Source organism: Mesoplodon densirostris, chromosome 12 (assembly GCF_025265405.1).
Source record: "Mesoplodon densirostris isolate mMesDen1 chromosome 12, mMesDen1 primary haplotype, whole genome shotgun sequence".
NCBI lineage: Eukaryota > Metazoa > Chordata > Mammalia > Artiodactyla > Ziphiidae > Mesoplodon > Mesoplodon densirostris.
Genome location: NC_082672.1, coordinates 38937751 through 38950749, shown reverse-complemented (window position 1 = coordinate 38950749; position 12999 = coordinate 38937751). Strand labels below are relative to the sequence as shown.

The following is a 12999-nucleotide window of genomic DNA, read 5'->3' as shown; positions in this document are numbered from 1 at the left end:
GGGTTAGTTACAGATTCAAAATTTTCCAAATTAACATACACTAAGTAGATTTTATCACAAACAGTGAGGTTATCATCATCTATCAGGCAAGGCCGAAGCTCCAAATTTGGATCCTACTGTGTGCATTCACAATAGGTCTAGGGAGATAGCAACAGAGGCCAGCAAGTTCTCCTCTGTAATAAATACTCCCAAGAGCTATTGCCCAACGTGTGCATCAATAACTAACTGTATTGTCTGGCTTTTATGTTTCTATCTCATACCAAATATATCTCAGGATGGTATCCTTTGCTCCCTATTATTCCTTCTAGACATAATTCCTACCCCTTCCTGTAAAAATCTCTGAGGCTTTTGCCCTACAGTTATAACCCCTTTTTCCCAGTCGTATTGCTCCCATCTTTTGGATTTAAGATCATTCCATTCAGTGACTGACGACGTTGTTTATTCCTTCAAGGAGTCCCTGTAAACCACAGCCAAGCACACCCAGGTGACTCTGCTGCTTTGGGATGACACATAATACATACTGACTGCATATGCCTGTGCCTTCAAGATTATTATCCTCCACACTATCTCAGCTACCCTCTCCAATAGATATCACCTAAAATAGAAAAATAATACTGACAATAACATAAGAAAAAGAATAAAAATTTAAAATCGATATATCTGGCCACAGTGAGAATAATAAAGATCATGGGCATCCTCATCTTCTGGGTCATTTAGAAAACTATAGAATTTACCCCTCATTCTTGCAATTCAAATTCACATTGATCAGTGTGTAGATTGATTTGCACATCTACTGAAGAAGGCATTAATTAAATAATCAACTTAAAAATGATGGGATTAGCTTCATTGGAAAGAATCGAGTATTTCTTTTCCTAACTATAAATCTTAATCTAACCATTAAACAAAAACTCTACATTAAAAATAAATTGTCTGTAACAAAGTAAAATCTATTTAAATTATGGTGAAAATCAACATTACCATAAAAGAAAAATACTTTTTTTTCAAAGGTCAACCCAACTAACCTTTTTTTTTCAAGGGAGGCTCCTCTATTTCTCCTAAACCAAGGCAAAAACAGTAAATTAGAAAAACTTTCAGCAGAGCATAATATTGCCTCTCTATTTTCCCATTTTCTTTCATTCATTTTTAAAAAACCATCTATTAGTTTTGATAATAGTAGTTCATATATTACTTTGCCTTCCAAATTCCAATTTTTAAATATACACTTTGCCTATGTACATTTATTTGAGATAGTTTCACTTTTATGAGTTCAATAAAATTGTGGCAGTGATCCAAATTATACATTATAGTTCGTATATCATGTTCATTTCAGTCCTCTATTGTTCATCTCGACCTCTCACAGGAGCCAAGAAATACAAATTCAGACAAAGTCATAGAAAGGACTAAAATAATAAGAGCTTTCCTGGTGGTCAAGGCTGAATATGTAATTTCTGATGAGTAAGGCTGATCTTAAAAATGCCATCTAAAAAGCAGAATTACAATGCTTTGTTCTTTTCACATCCACTCAATAGCAGTTTACATGTGGTTTAAGTTGTTATTTCCTTTTGATCATCAATACATTCTAGAGAGTAAATAGTTTAGTTGCATAATTGTTGTGACATTTAGAATGTGTTTCCGTTCTACACCTCCATTTGATTCAATTAATTAACTTTCATTGTGATTTTAGTAGGACTGCTTTCTCTATTTGACTGTAAATATGAATTATATGTATAACATATTTATACGTATATTTAGTTTTCAAACTTGGGAAATAGCAGCCATTTTTTGTTCCTGAAGAAGCATATAAATGTGAGTTTCTATTGTGTTTCTGTAGGATTGTATAATAAGTCCCTCTCTACTATAATGCTACTCTAATGTAGCATTTAATTTTGACATCTTTGCCATAATGGCAGATAAGCTATAAGATGAAAGCCATATAGAGACCAATTTACTGAGTTTGGCAGCCTGTTGATAGGCTATTTGCACTCTGAAGTGTATTCATTTTGGTTTAGCCTGACCCAAGTGCTCATTTGTGCTTAAACTTAAGCAAACTATTGTAATGCGTATCAATCATCGGTCCTAGCAGTTAGATATATCTCTATGCTCTTTGTACCTTTATCAGTGTCCTTGTCTCCATCATCATTATCTTCTTCATCACCCTCAGACGAGATGATGTCAGACAACAAAGAAAAGAAGCCATAGACCCAGTCCGTGGTTTCCTCCACAGCATCATGTACAAGTTTTAGAGGATCTGAGCCAATCTTGGAAATAGAGCTTGCTAAAAGTAATTAAAAACAAAGAAAAGTTTTGTAATTATTCCCAAAGAAACTAAGAAAAGCTGCTTTTCCTGATTTATTCTTTTAACACATTTGAGTTACTTCTAGTAACTTCAATGGATAGAATTAGGAAAAACTGAAGTCTGTAAATCTTCCCTTTCTTATACCCTAGGAGATATAAACTGTTTGTGAAATAAAAGATTAAATAATAAAAATGCAAGCAAGAAAACAGACATATTAGGGATTTCCAACATGTTGTTATTCTCATTCTAGTTACATGAAAGTCGCTCTGAAGGGTTAAGGGTAGCCTTTAAGATCTGATTGAAGAGGTGATATATCTAGAAATATGGTCTAAATTGCACCTGATTTTTCATCAATCTGTAATTAAATTTTTAGATTTATGTTTTCCTTAATTTTAAAAACTAAGCTTTTCAGGGATTCTTCTCCCTATGACATCTTAAGGGACTAGAATTATATCAACATATTATACTTTCTAAGGGTTAAGTATGCCAAAATTAGGTTTTTACTCTGATTGAGATAGGAAGTCATTGGAAGGTCTGAGCAGAGGAAAAAGTGATATGATTTATGTAAATTCATTTGCCATGTTGAGGACTGAAAGAATGCCTGGTTGGAAACAGGGAGATCAGTAAGAAGCCAAATGAAATAATCCATAATCCAAGGGAAAGAAGATGGTGATTTCTATATGGGTGGTACCAGTTTGTGTGGTGAGGTGTGATCAGATTCTGAGTGTATCTAAAAGATAGAATTAATGTATAGACTGACAGTATGGCTGTTGGATGTGAGAGAAAGAGAGGGGTATGGAATAACTTCAAGGTTTTTGGTTTGAGAAACTGGAAGGATGAAAATACCATTTACTGAAATGGGGAGGACTAGAGAGAAACAGGGTTTGTTGCGCAGAATATTTAGTAGCTGAGTTTTAAACTTGTTAAACTTGAGTTGTCCATTAGACCTCTATGTGGAGATGTAGACATTTGTATAGCTCAATATGTTCTACAAAAATGAAGTTCTAGCTGAAGATGGAAACTTGGAAATTCAATAAAGAATAGAAAGCATTCAAAGCTATGACACTGAATGTGATCACTAAGGGAGTGGACCTAGGAACACTCCAACATTTACAAGACAGTGAGATAAGTCAGAGAGATAAGGAAGAACCAGCAATGGATTCTGAGGAGAGAAGAGAGACAGACAGAGACAAAGAGACACAGAAGGAGATTAATTGAGAGGCAGAAGAAAAAGAGTATAATGTACTAGATATCAAGTCAAGAAATTGTTTCTGTGAGGATAAAGTGAGCAGTTGGCAAATGTTGCTGATAGGTCAAGAAAGATGAAGACAGAATAGAGCTTTAGATTTAATGATGAGGATGTCACTAGTGACCTTCAAAGGGCAATTTCAGTGAAATACGTTCAAGACTAAATGGGAAGAATTTAGAGGTAGTAAGTATATTTTACTGTAAAGTAAATGACAGAGATTGGGCGATAGTTGAAGGACTAGAATCATAGTGGTCTTTCCATTGCTTATGTTGTTCAAGTGGGAAGAATGTTCCATTTTTATGTTGATGGGTAAGATGCCATAGAAAGGGACAAATAATATTAGAGATAAGATTTCTGGGGAAATTTTTAATTTCAGAGGATTCACAACCCATCACAAGGATGCCAAGTTACAACTGGTCTCAGGGAAACCTACCTCCATGATTCAGTGACAACATAACTTTACTCTTTGGACCTTATTTCACTGTATTCTGGAGAGTGTCATGTGAGCAAGATATGGTAGTCTGAAAGGTGAGATTAAACCTTAGAGAAAGGAAATGAAGTGGAATTTTATAATTGCCTTTGAGAATTTTAAAAGAATTATATGTAAGGAATTGGACTGTACTGGTACCATTACAGGCATTTTTAGCACTAGTATATTTTATATCTAATGGAAGAATATTGCAAATGGGATTTTTATGATCTGAATAGATTGAGACCATTTCCCTATTCCTCTTCTTTCTAAGTGTTCACTGAGGAACTTAACAATAAAATACAACAAAATAGATATCAGTTTAATTATCCTTATGCTTAAATGCATTATATATACACTTTGCAGACATGTATATTGCCTGGTTCTAAAATAGTCAAACCAGGTTATTTTCATGAAAAAAATATTTTCCTATCTTGAGACCAGCTTTTGATTTTCAGTCACATGGAAAACAACTTTAAAAACATATAGAGATATGGATATAGATATATCTTTAAAAAGATAGTAGTCCTCAAGTTAATTCTTATTCCTTCTCTCAGACATCACATCCAAATTATAACAGTGGGGATAATATTATACAAAGCAACTAAACCTTTTATAGATGTTTTCTTTTTTAATCATACTTTTCTACCTTTCATGTTTCCATGAGTTAAATTACATACATTAAAATGAGGATCATCATAAAAATGGTAGTAGCTAACACTTTTAGGGTGTATATTACCTGCCAGGTACCATTCTAAGAATTTTATGCATACTAACTCACTTTTTCCTTTCAAAAACCCAATTAGGTTGACATCTCTATTTTAAATATAAGAAAACTGAGACAGAGGGAATTTAAATAAAATACCTAAGGCTGCATAGCTAGTAAGTAACGGAGCCAGATTTTGCACCATCCAGAGTATGACTCAACTACTATGCAATACTGCAATCAAAAAACAAACAAACAAACAAAACCATGAATTCACAATTGGTTCTGTAGTAAGATGTTGGATGAGAAATTCTGAGAGGGCTTTTCTTGCCGTTAAAGTGGGGAACAAGGACTTTGCTGAGAATATAAAGCCTGGAACTGCTATAGCATCTTATAACCATGAGGACTGACTCACTGAGGAAGGCAAAGGATAAAAATGAAAGAACTTGAGTCAAGTGCAGCTCTCCTACCTAGTACTGAACCACGCCATTTTGAAGCCAGAGACAAAAGGAAAAATCAGTAACAATGTTTCTGTCTTCATTAAAAATTTTGTTCATCCCAGATTTTTGCATTAGTTTTTTTGTTTGTTTTGTTTTGTTTCTGCGGTACACGGGCCTCTCACTGTTGTGGCCTCTCCCGTTGTGGAGCACAGGCTCCGGACGCGCAGGCTCAGAGGCCATGGCTCGCGGGCCCAGCCGCTCCGCGGCATGTGGGATCTTCCCGGACCGGGGAACGAACCCGTGTCCCCTGCATCTGCAGGCGGACTCCCAACCACTGCGCCACCAGGGAAGCCCTCATTTTGCTATGTTTAAATGCCTTCTTTTACAAATGAGTGAGTACCAGGATATTGCCATACTCAATAACAGATGTTATATTTTAAAAGGATAAAAACTTTTTTAAAAGTTGTATGTAATCACCTGCCCTGAATTACATAAATGATTTAACTTCAAAATCAAGTGTCTCTGCATAGATTTTCCTTCCACTAGATTTTTAACATAGACCATATACAGAGGTTGAAATTCCCTGTAACCTTTTATCCTTACCCTCAGTGAACACTCTTCAGAATATGGCAAAATAAAAAGCCAGATTCATAAAATTCCCATGGTACTTCTAATATTCATCACACTATGAAAGATTTTTACTTATGTTTGTGATGTTGGGGCCTGAAGACAAAATAAGAGGCACTCAGGAAGAAAAAATGGGCGAAAAATAAAGGAAGCCATGGAATCTGGAGCCTGTGAGGGTTGAGAGAACACACTGGAAACTGCATCAGTCTTAAGACCTCCAAACTTCCCTCTTCAAAGAGGAGAAGCTGTCACCCTTCTCATGGAGCTAAATATGTACCTAGGCCAGGAGTGAAGAAGCCAAAGGAAGCTCTGGGAGGTGCTGGGGTCGCTGCAGCTGCTGTCCCATGCCAGCAAGGTGAGTCAAGGGATCAGCGACAACAGGCATGTGCAACTGCACGTGGTCCCCTGCAATGACCTCCCTGGTCCTGCTTGCCTCTGCCTCTCAAATCTCTCACACAATGATCCTTCTGGCTCACACAAACCCACAACTATGCAGGGGAGGGAATTCTAGAAAACATGGTTTTATCCTAGCCAAAATGACACAATACAAATCCACCACACCTAGCTTCAATAGTTATCATTTTACCAGTTTTATTTATATTTCTTCTCTCCCACACTTATCTTTTTTTCTAGTTTAGTAAATATTTTAAAGCAAATCCTAGATACTTAAATTCTTAATCCCAGATCCATAAATACTTCAACATGCATGTCTGTGCCATAATTTGTTTGATAGTTTGTTTGAGGCACAAAAAAATGTCCAAAGTAAATTTTGTGTCTTTCTTTTGCCAAGTATGGAATCAGCCACTTCTTGAAGGAATCACAGTTCCTTTTATTGGGAAATGGTATTTTGAGACTAAAATTTGGTCAGCAGGGGTGCTCATTGAGTTGGATTTGGCCAAGAAATATGAAATTTCAGTCATGTGTTTACACTGATATTTCCAAATAAAATCTGGAATTTTCACACACCATTTTTGCTATTAAACTCACATTTCTTCTCTTCTGTTGAAAATCTGATTTCTTAATGATATCAACTTAATTAATTACTTCATTTTTTTCTACAGTATACCAATAACAATTTCAAATAAAATGACAGCAATACTACTAATAACAATAAAAGCAGTGAATGGAGTCTTAGATCTCTTTTCATTTCTCTTCCTCATTGAACTATATCATACTAAGGACAGAGAGTCAGAATTGTATGTTTTAAAGTTATTTAAAGTAATTATTTTCTCTGGTTATGCAAACAACTTGATATAGATTTAGGTTCATTTGCTTCAGTGTGTTTTCAAATTTTAGTGATTAATTTTAATTATTTAAAATTTTTATAATTATAAAATGCCATTTACAAGTTCCCTAAGTCAAAACCATTTAAGAGCACATATTAAGAAAAGTTTTGTTGCCATCCTAATCCCTTGCTATACTGTCCTCTTCCTTTGACAGCTACCTACTTTTGTTAATTTTGGCTTATACTTTCATTATTTCATATAGTTATTTCATATACATATTTGTATTTAAAGGAAGACATCTAAAATTTTAAATAGGGGAATAATAAAATGAGACTTACCATTTACAGTAATCTGGCTACAGAATGAGAAAGGAGGCAGAGGCAAGATTAGAGGCAAAGAGTAAATATATGGCTAGTGTAACAATTTTGGGGAAACCAAGGCAAGAGTTCTAGAGACAAGGTACAGAGTATAGAACAGAATCAACAGATGTTTGGAAAGTTGAATGAGTTCTTTTTGATCACTGAACATTCATGGGTAGTGGAGAAAGAGGAAAGTATGTGAGGAGTCCCACTTTTCTGACTTAAGAAACTGGAAACTGGATTTGTAATCTAGGAGGCTGACCTGGAAAGAAATACTGGGTTGGCCAAAAAGTTCGTTTGGGTTGTTCGTAACATTCTATGGAAAAACCCGAACGAACTTTTTGGCCAACCCAATATAACCAGCTCAGTTAGGAATTTTGAGTTTGAAGTTCCAACTGAATGTCTTAACGCAATTAGAAAAATGGAGAGAGATTAGGGTTAAAGATATGGACTGGGAAGTCATTATGTATGAAAGTCAGTTATAAACAAACTTCTGGGCAAGTAGGTCAATTAAGGGGAAAATAAAAATGCTGATGAGCTGATTTTTTTTCAAAATAAAATAGCTTACTGACTCCCATGGTGGGAAAAATGCATTTTCCTAAAACTTATCTTGCATGCTTTAATTGTTTCGAACTGTGTCACTGTTTTTGGCCTCCAAATCTAACTATCTGGCCATTTTAGAAAAGGGTTGATCCTGTTATTAGATTGAGAGACATATATTAAAGATAAGCAGGCTAAGTATGATGGCAGCTTACTCATCACTTGTATGGGCAACACAAAGTCATCACAGCTAAAGCAATGGAACAAGGTGATATTGTCTAACTGGGGCAAGAAGCTCATGGTGTCAAAGAAGAGTTATAAAAGTCATAAGAGGACAGTTTTTTTTTTTTTTTTTTTTTTTTTTTCGGTACACAGGCCTCTCACTGTTGTGGCCTCTCCCGTTGCGGAGCACAGGCTCCGGACACGCAGGCTCAGCAGCCATGGCTCACGGGCCCAGCCGCTCCGCGGCATGTGGGATCTTCCCGGACCAGGGCACGAACCCATGACCCCTGCAGGCGGGGACAGGCAGGTGGACTCTCAACCACTACACCACCAGGGAAGCCCAAGAGGACACGGTTTTAATAAGCAGGTGCCAGTCAACAGTTCTAGTGCTGAAAAGTTTAACCAAGATGAAGATGTTAAGTATGCAATTTGTTCTTTTGTTCAATTTTTCAAATTTTTTCATTAAGAAGTCAAGTGTGTATTTGAGACACTTCAGCAGAGTGATAGAATAGTGTCAGATTGTCTCTTTGAGGGGCTTGGCTAGAGGGATAGAAACAAAAAGGTTTGTAGCTAAATAGAGATATAAGGAGGTGGGGGAAATTTGCTGGGTTTTCCAAGTTATAAAACACATAAACATGTAGAAAGGAAGGAGGGAATAGAGGGGAGATTGTGAAGATACAGGAAGGAGCCACATTGAAAGCATACCTTCATGAGGCCCTTTCCTCTCAGACACACATATTTCTTTTTTTTTTTTTCGGTACGCGGGCCTCTCACTGTTGTGGCCTCTCCCACTGTGGAGCACAGGCTCCGGAGGCGCAAGCTCAGCGGCCATGGCTCATGGGCCCAGCCACTCCGCGGCATGTGAGATCTTCCCGGACCGGGGCACGAACCCGTGTCCCCTGCATCGGCAGGCAGACTCTCAACCACTGCGCCACCAGGGAAGCCCCCACATATTTCTTTAAGAGTGATAAGCCCTTTTATAAAACAAGATCTTCCTGAAGCAATAACTTGTACTTCTCTGTTAAATTAATTAAACAAGGAGGCCATTAGACTGAGGTGGCTCTAATACCTTAGCAGCCTTTGACAGCAAACAAAACCTAAGCCTTTAAGTGTCTCAAGGTTAAGAAATCAAACCTATGGACAACAAGTCACAAAGAGCCAGCTAGCGTTTCCCAAATAAGGCAAACACTTAAGCTGTAGCCAATCAAATTATTTCCTTGCTTTGCTTCCGCCTCTTCTCTGTAAAAGTTTTTCCTGAACTCCTGTCAGCAGAGTGCTCCTAAGCAGTTTGGGTTTGGTGATGCCCGATACAAATCAATTTTTGTTTATATTCTTAAAATTTTGGATATGCCTTAGTTTATCTTTTAACATCCCAGATAAACATAGATTCCCAAAACATTGTCATTTTCTCTTTCTCTCCCTTTCTCTCTCTATCTCTCTTATCATCTTCTTCCCCTCTCTCTCCTACCTCTGATCTCCGGATACTGCCCATATTAGATTGCAATGATCAGACTTCTCCATCCTTTAGTGAGAATCATGCAAAAAATAAAATAAAATGAAGGGTGAACACAAAGCTCTTGAAATGCATCAGATTCTAAAAGTTAAAAGCCATTTGAATTACAATTTTGAAAAAAATATTGCAGATGTTAGATATTTAGATGAATTTAAAGCAAAGAAAAACTAGGATCCTGACTTAAAAGCAGTTTTGGTGAGCTAATTGTTTTATTGACTGCACAAGGAAATGACTGTCAGTTTTCTAATCTACATTTGAATAGTCATAGTGTAGCTCCAATCCTTGCCATTCAACATCTGAGGCATGAGCATTTTCCTTCTGATTTTTAACATTTTCTCAATTGAAATTTTCCCATACTCATCTTTACTATTAACTGACTTCAGTATTTTAGAAATGTGCATTTGTGTGGAACCCTAATGAAATTAAACACAAGCATCTTTAGTTTTAATTGTGTGACTATTTCAATATTTAACAGTTTCAAAATATGTTTCTAAGTTGTCCTTTGCTGTTCCTCAACTGATACTTTTTGAGGCAATAAGAAGCATTAATGCAAATAAATGTACATTTCACCTCTCTTTCTGAATATGACCCCAATCAACCAATTTTTTGCTGGCAAAATTGTGTTGCAGGTGTTTAAGCCTGGAATATTTCCAGCTAGCTGGAGCTAGACCCATGTCAAATAAAGGGCATTTTACATTCTGAAACAAAAACCACAAACAACTTTTGGCTTCTTTTATTCATGTCAAGCATCTATATAAAAATGGAAGAGTCTTACTCTAATTTTATTAATAATCATGGTGTGGATGTTATTATATTAATTGAAAAATTAACTTTCCTTCCTCCTCTTAAAAATGTATATCTTAAGTATAAATATAATCCCAATGTTACATGTATTAACAAGGAATGAGAAAGCAAGTTTTCTGTAGATTTATAGATTTCTATAGATTTGTTTCCAAGCTAATAGGATTAATTTCCTGGTAGCACAAGAACAGTCAAAATATCACAGTACTCCAGTTAGATGACTTACTTGGATCATTATGTTATAAATTTAGCAGACCAGTGAAAAAGAAAGATATTAGATTTGGGATTCATACAGCAGTTAGCATATCCTGACTATGTATTGAATAAACATGTATTTCATCAAGTCAAGGTTTGGTTTTGGAAACTCTTGACTATATTATATATTCTCTTTAGCTATTCTATTGCTCAGTGTTAGCCAAAAAAAATAATTAAAAAAAATAAATTTATTTATTTATTTATTTTTGGCTGTGTTGGGTCTTCGTTGCTGCGCACGTGCTTTCTCTAGTTGTGGAGAGCAGGGGCTAATCTTCATTGTGGTGCGAGGGCTTCTCATTGCAGTGGTTTCTCTTGTTGCAGAGCATGGGCTCCAGGCACAGGCTTCAGTAGTTGTGGCATGCGGGCTCAGTAGTTGTGACACACGGGCTTAGTTGCTCCGCGGCATATGGGATCTTCCTGGACCAGGGATCGAACCTTTGTGCCCTGAATTGGCAGGCGGATTCTTAACCCCTGTGCCACCAGGGAAGTCCCCAAATAAATAATTTTGAAGTTTTTAAAACCACATTAAAATGGAGCATGTAGGGCCATGAATTATGTTCTTACTATATCATATAAAAATAATAAGCTATTTCAGAATGGCTAGAACATTCCCTCACTGTGAAAATAAAATAGAATACTTTAATCATTGGATTACTATTGTATAATTGGTAGAATCTATGTATATTCAAATGATATTTAAAATTGGAAATCATGTAGTCAATTCATCTTTTTGAAATATGCCTATTCATCTTTCTGAAACATTGAATAAGCTTAAAGTCATGAAGAATAAATTAAAATAATACTAACTACAATTTATCTAACAATTACTATGTGCCATTCAAAATTCCAAATGTTTTGTATATATTAACTCATTCAATGCTCACAGAACCATATGAAGCAGATACTCTTATTGCCTACAGAGAATGAAACTGAGGCACAGGGAAGTTGTGTTCCCAAGGTTACACAGCTACTAATTGGAGTCAGGACTTCAACCCAGTACTTTAGCCCCCAGAGCCTGCATTCAACTACTTCATTTGGGTGTTGAAGTCCATGTGTTCTTTTATTATTACTGTTGTGTAGTTTTGCTTGTTTGCTTGCTATATATGCTTAGCAAATAACTCCTGCTAAGCTCATACAAATTTTACTAAACAATGTGTGCCAGGCAATAAGCAGGTTAACAGGAACATTAAGATAAATGAGACAATCCTACCTTTGAGACGCTTAAGGTTCAATCAGAGACATAGAGGTTTAAAAAGTGAATCTTAACACTATCAAAATCATCATAAACTATAAAGAACGGCTGCTCATTACTTAGCATTCAGAGTGTAAAAAACACTACTTCCTTTTCCTTTATTTATTTACTTATTTATTCATTCTTTCATCTCAACATTCATTCAAATGTTTATTGAGTTCACAGTGCTAAACACTTCTAAGCACTAGAAAAATCAAGCAAATAAAATAGACGGACATTTTCTTTGCAAACATAACAGATCAGTAGAGAAGAAAGATATTAAATAAGTAACCACACACAATCAAATGTATGTAACTTGTAATAAGTGCTGTGCGTAAAGAGTAAATGATATAATGGGGAATTAGGATTGAGTGACTTGATTTACACTGAAAGTTCAGGAAAGGTTTCTCTAAGGAAGTGAATCCAAGCACAGCACTAAAAGATGTTTAATAGCTGGACCATCAAAAAGTGGGGTATTAACGTACGGTATGATTTATAATTGTATCCATCTAGATACATCTATAAATATAAAGTCTCCTTTGCTAAGGTTCAAATGAGTGGTATAGAGCATTGGTATCAAACTTGGATTTCTTGACCTTGAAATCTGCCACCAGCAAAAACCTGGAGTCCAACATCGAATTACCAACTTTTTATTTTGTAAGAAAATGCCATTTAAAAACTGTAACAGGAACAATATCTGTCAATATCATCATTTCAAAAGAGAATTTTAAGACCAAAAACGTAGGAACAATAGAATTAAGGACACATCTTTAAAGTGGATATATTTTTCTTTATCTTTTTCTTCATTTCATGAAGAATCAACAAACTCTGATTAGGATCTGGGAACCACTGCACTATAAAAACTTCTGTTTCCTTGAGGTGTTTATAAGCAGATTGGAATTAGGTAATGAAATGCATCCTTATAGGTGTAGTGACCAAGAAGACCAAACAGGCCTGGGACATTGAACAGAATGTGGGATTTGAGATAAGACTTGAATCAGAATAAGAAGCACAAAAATGTCAGCTATTCTTGAAACCTCAGTACACATGAGAACTGATAAAGTC

At 35.9% G+C, this 12999-nt stretch overlaps 1 protein-coding gene across 1 annotated transcript in view; it reads right to left on the bottom strand.

Annotated features, from left to right (window-relative positions):
* Positions 1-12999, bottom strand: part of TRDN (triadin) — a 303903-nt gene that overhangs the window by 278718 nt on the left and 12186 nt on the right. The window contains exons 3-4 of the mRNA XM_060114534.1: positions 2111-2275; positions 1023-1055 (exon numbers count right to left, since the gene is read on the bottom strand). Of these exons, the coding sequence (XP_059970517.1) occupies positions 1023-1055; positions 2111-2275 (198 nt within the window). The remainder of the gene's footprint in view (positions 1-1022; positions 1056-2110; positions 2276-12999) is intronic.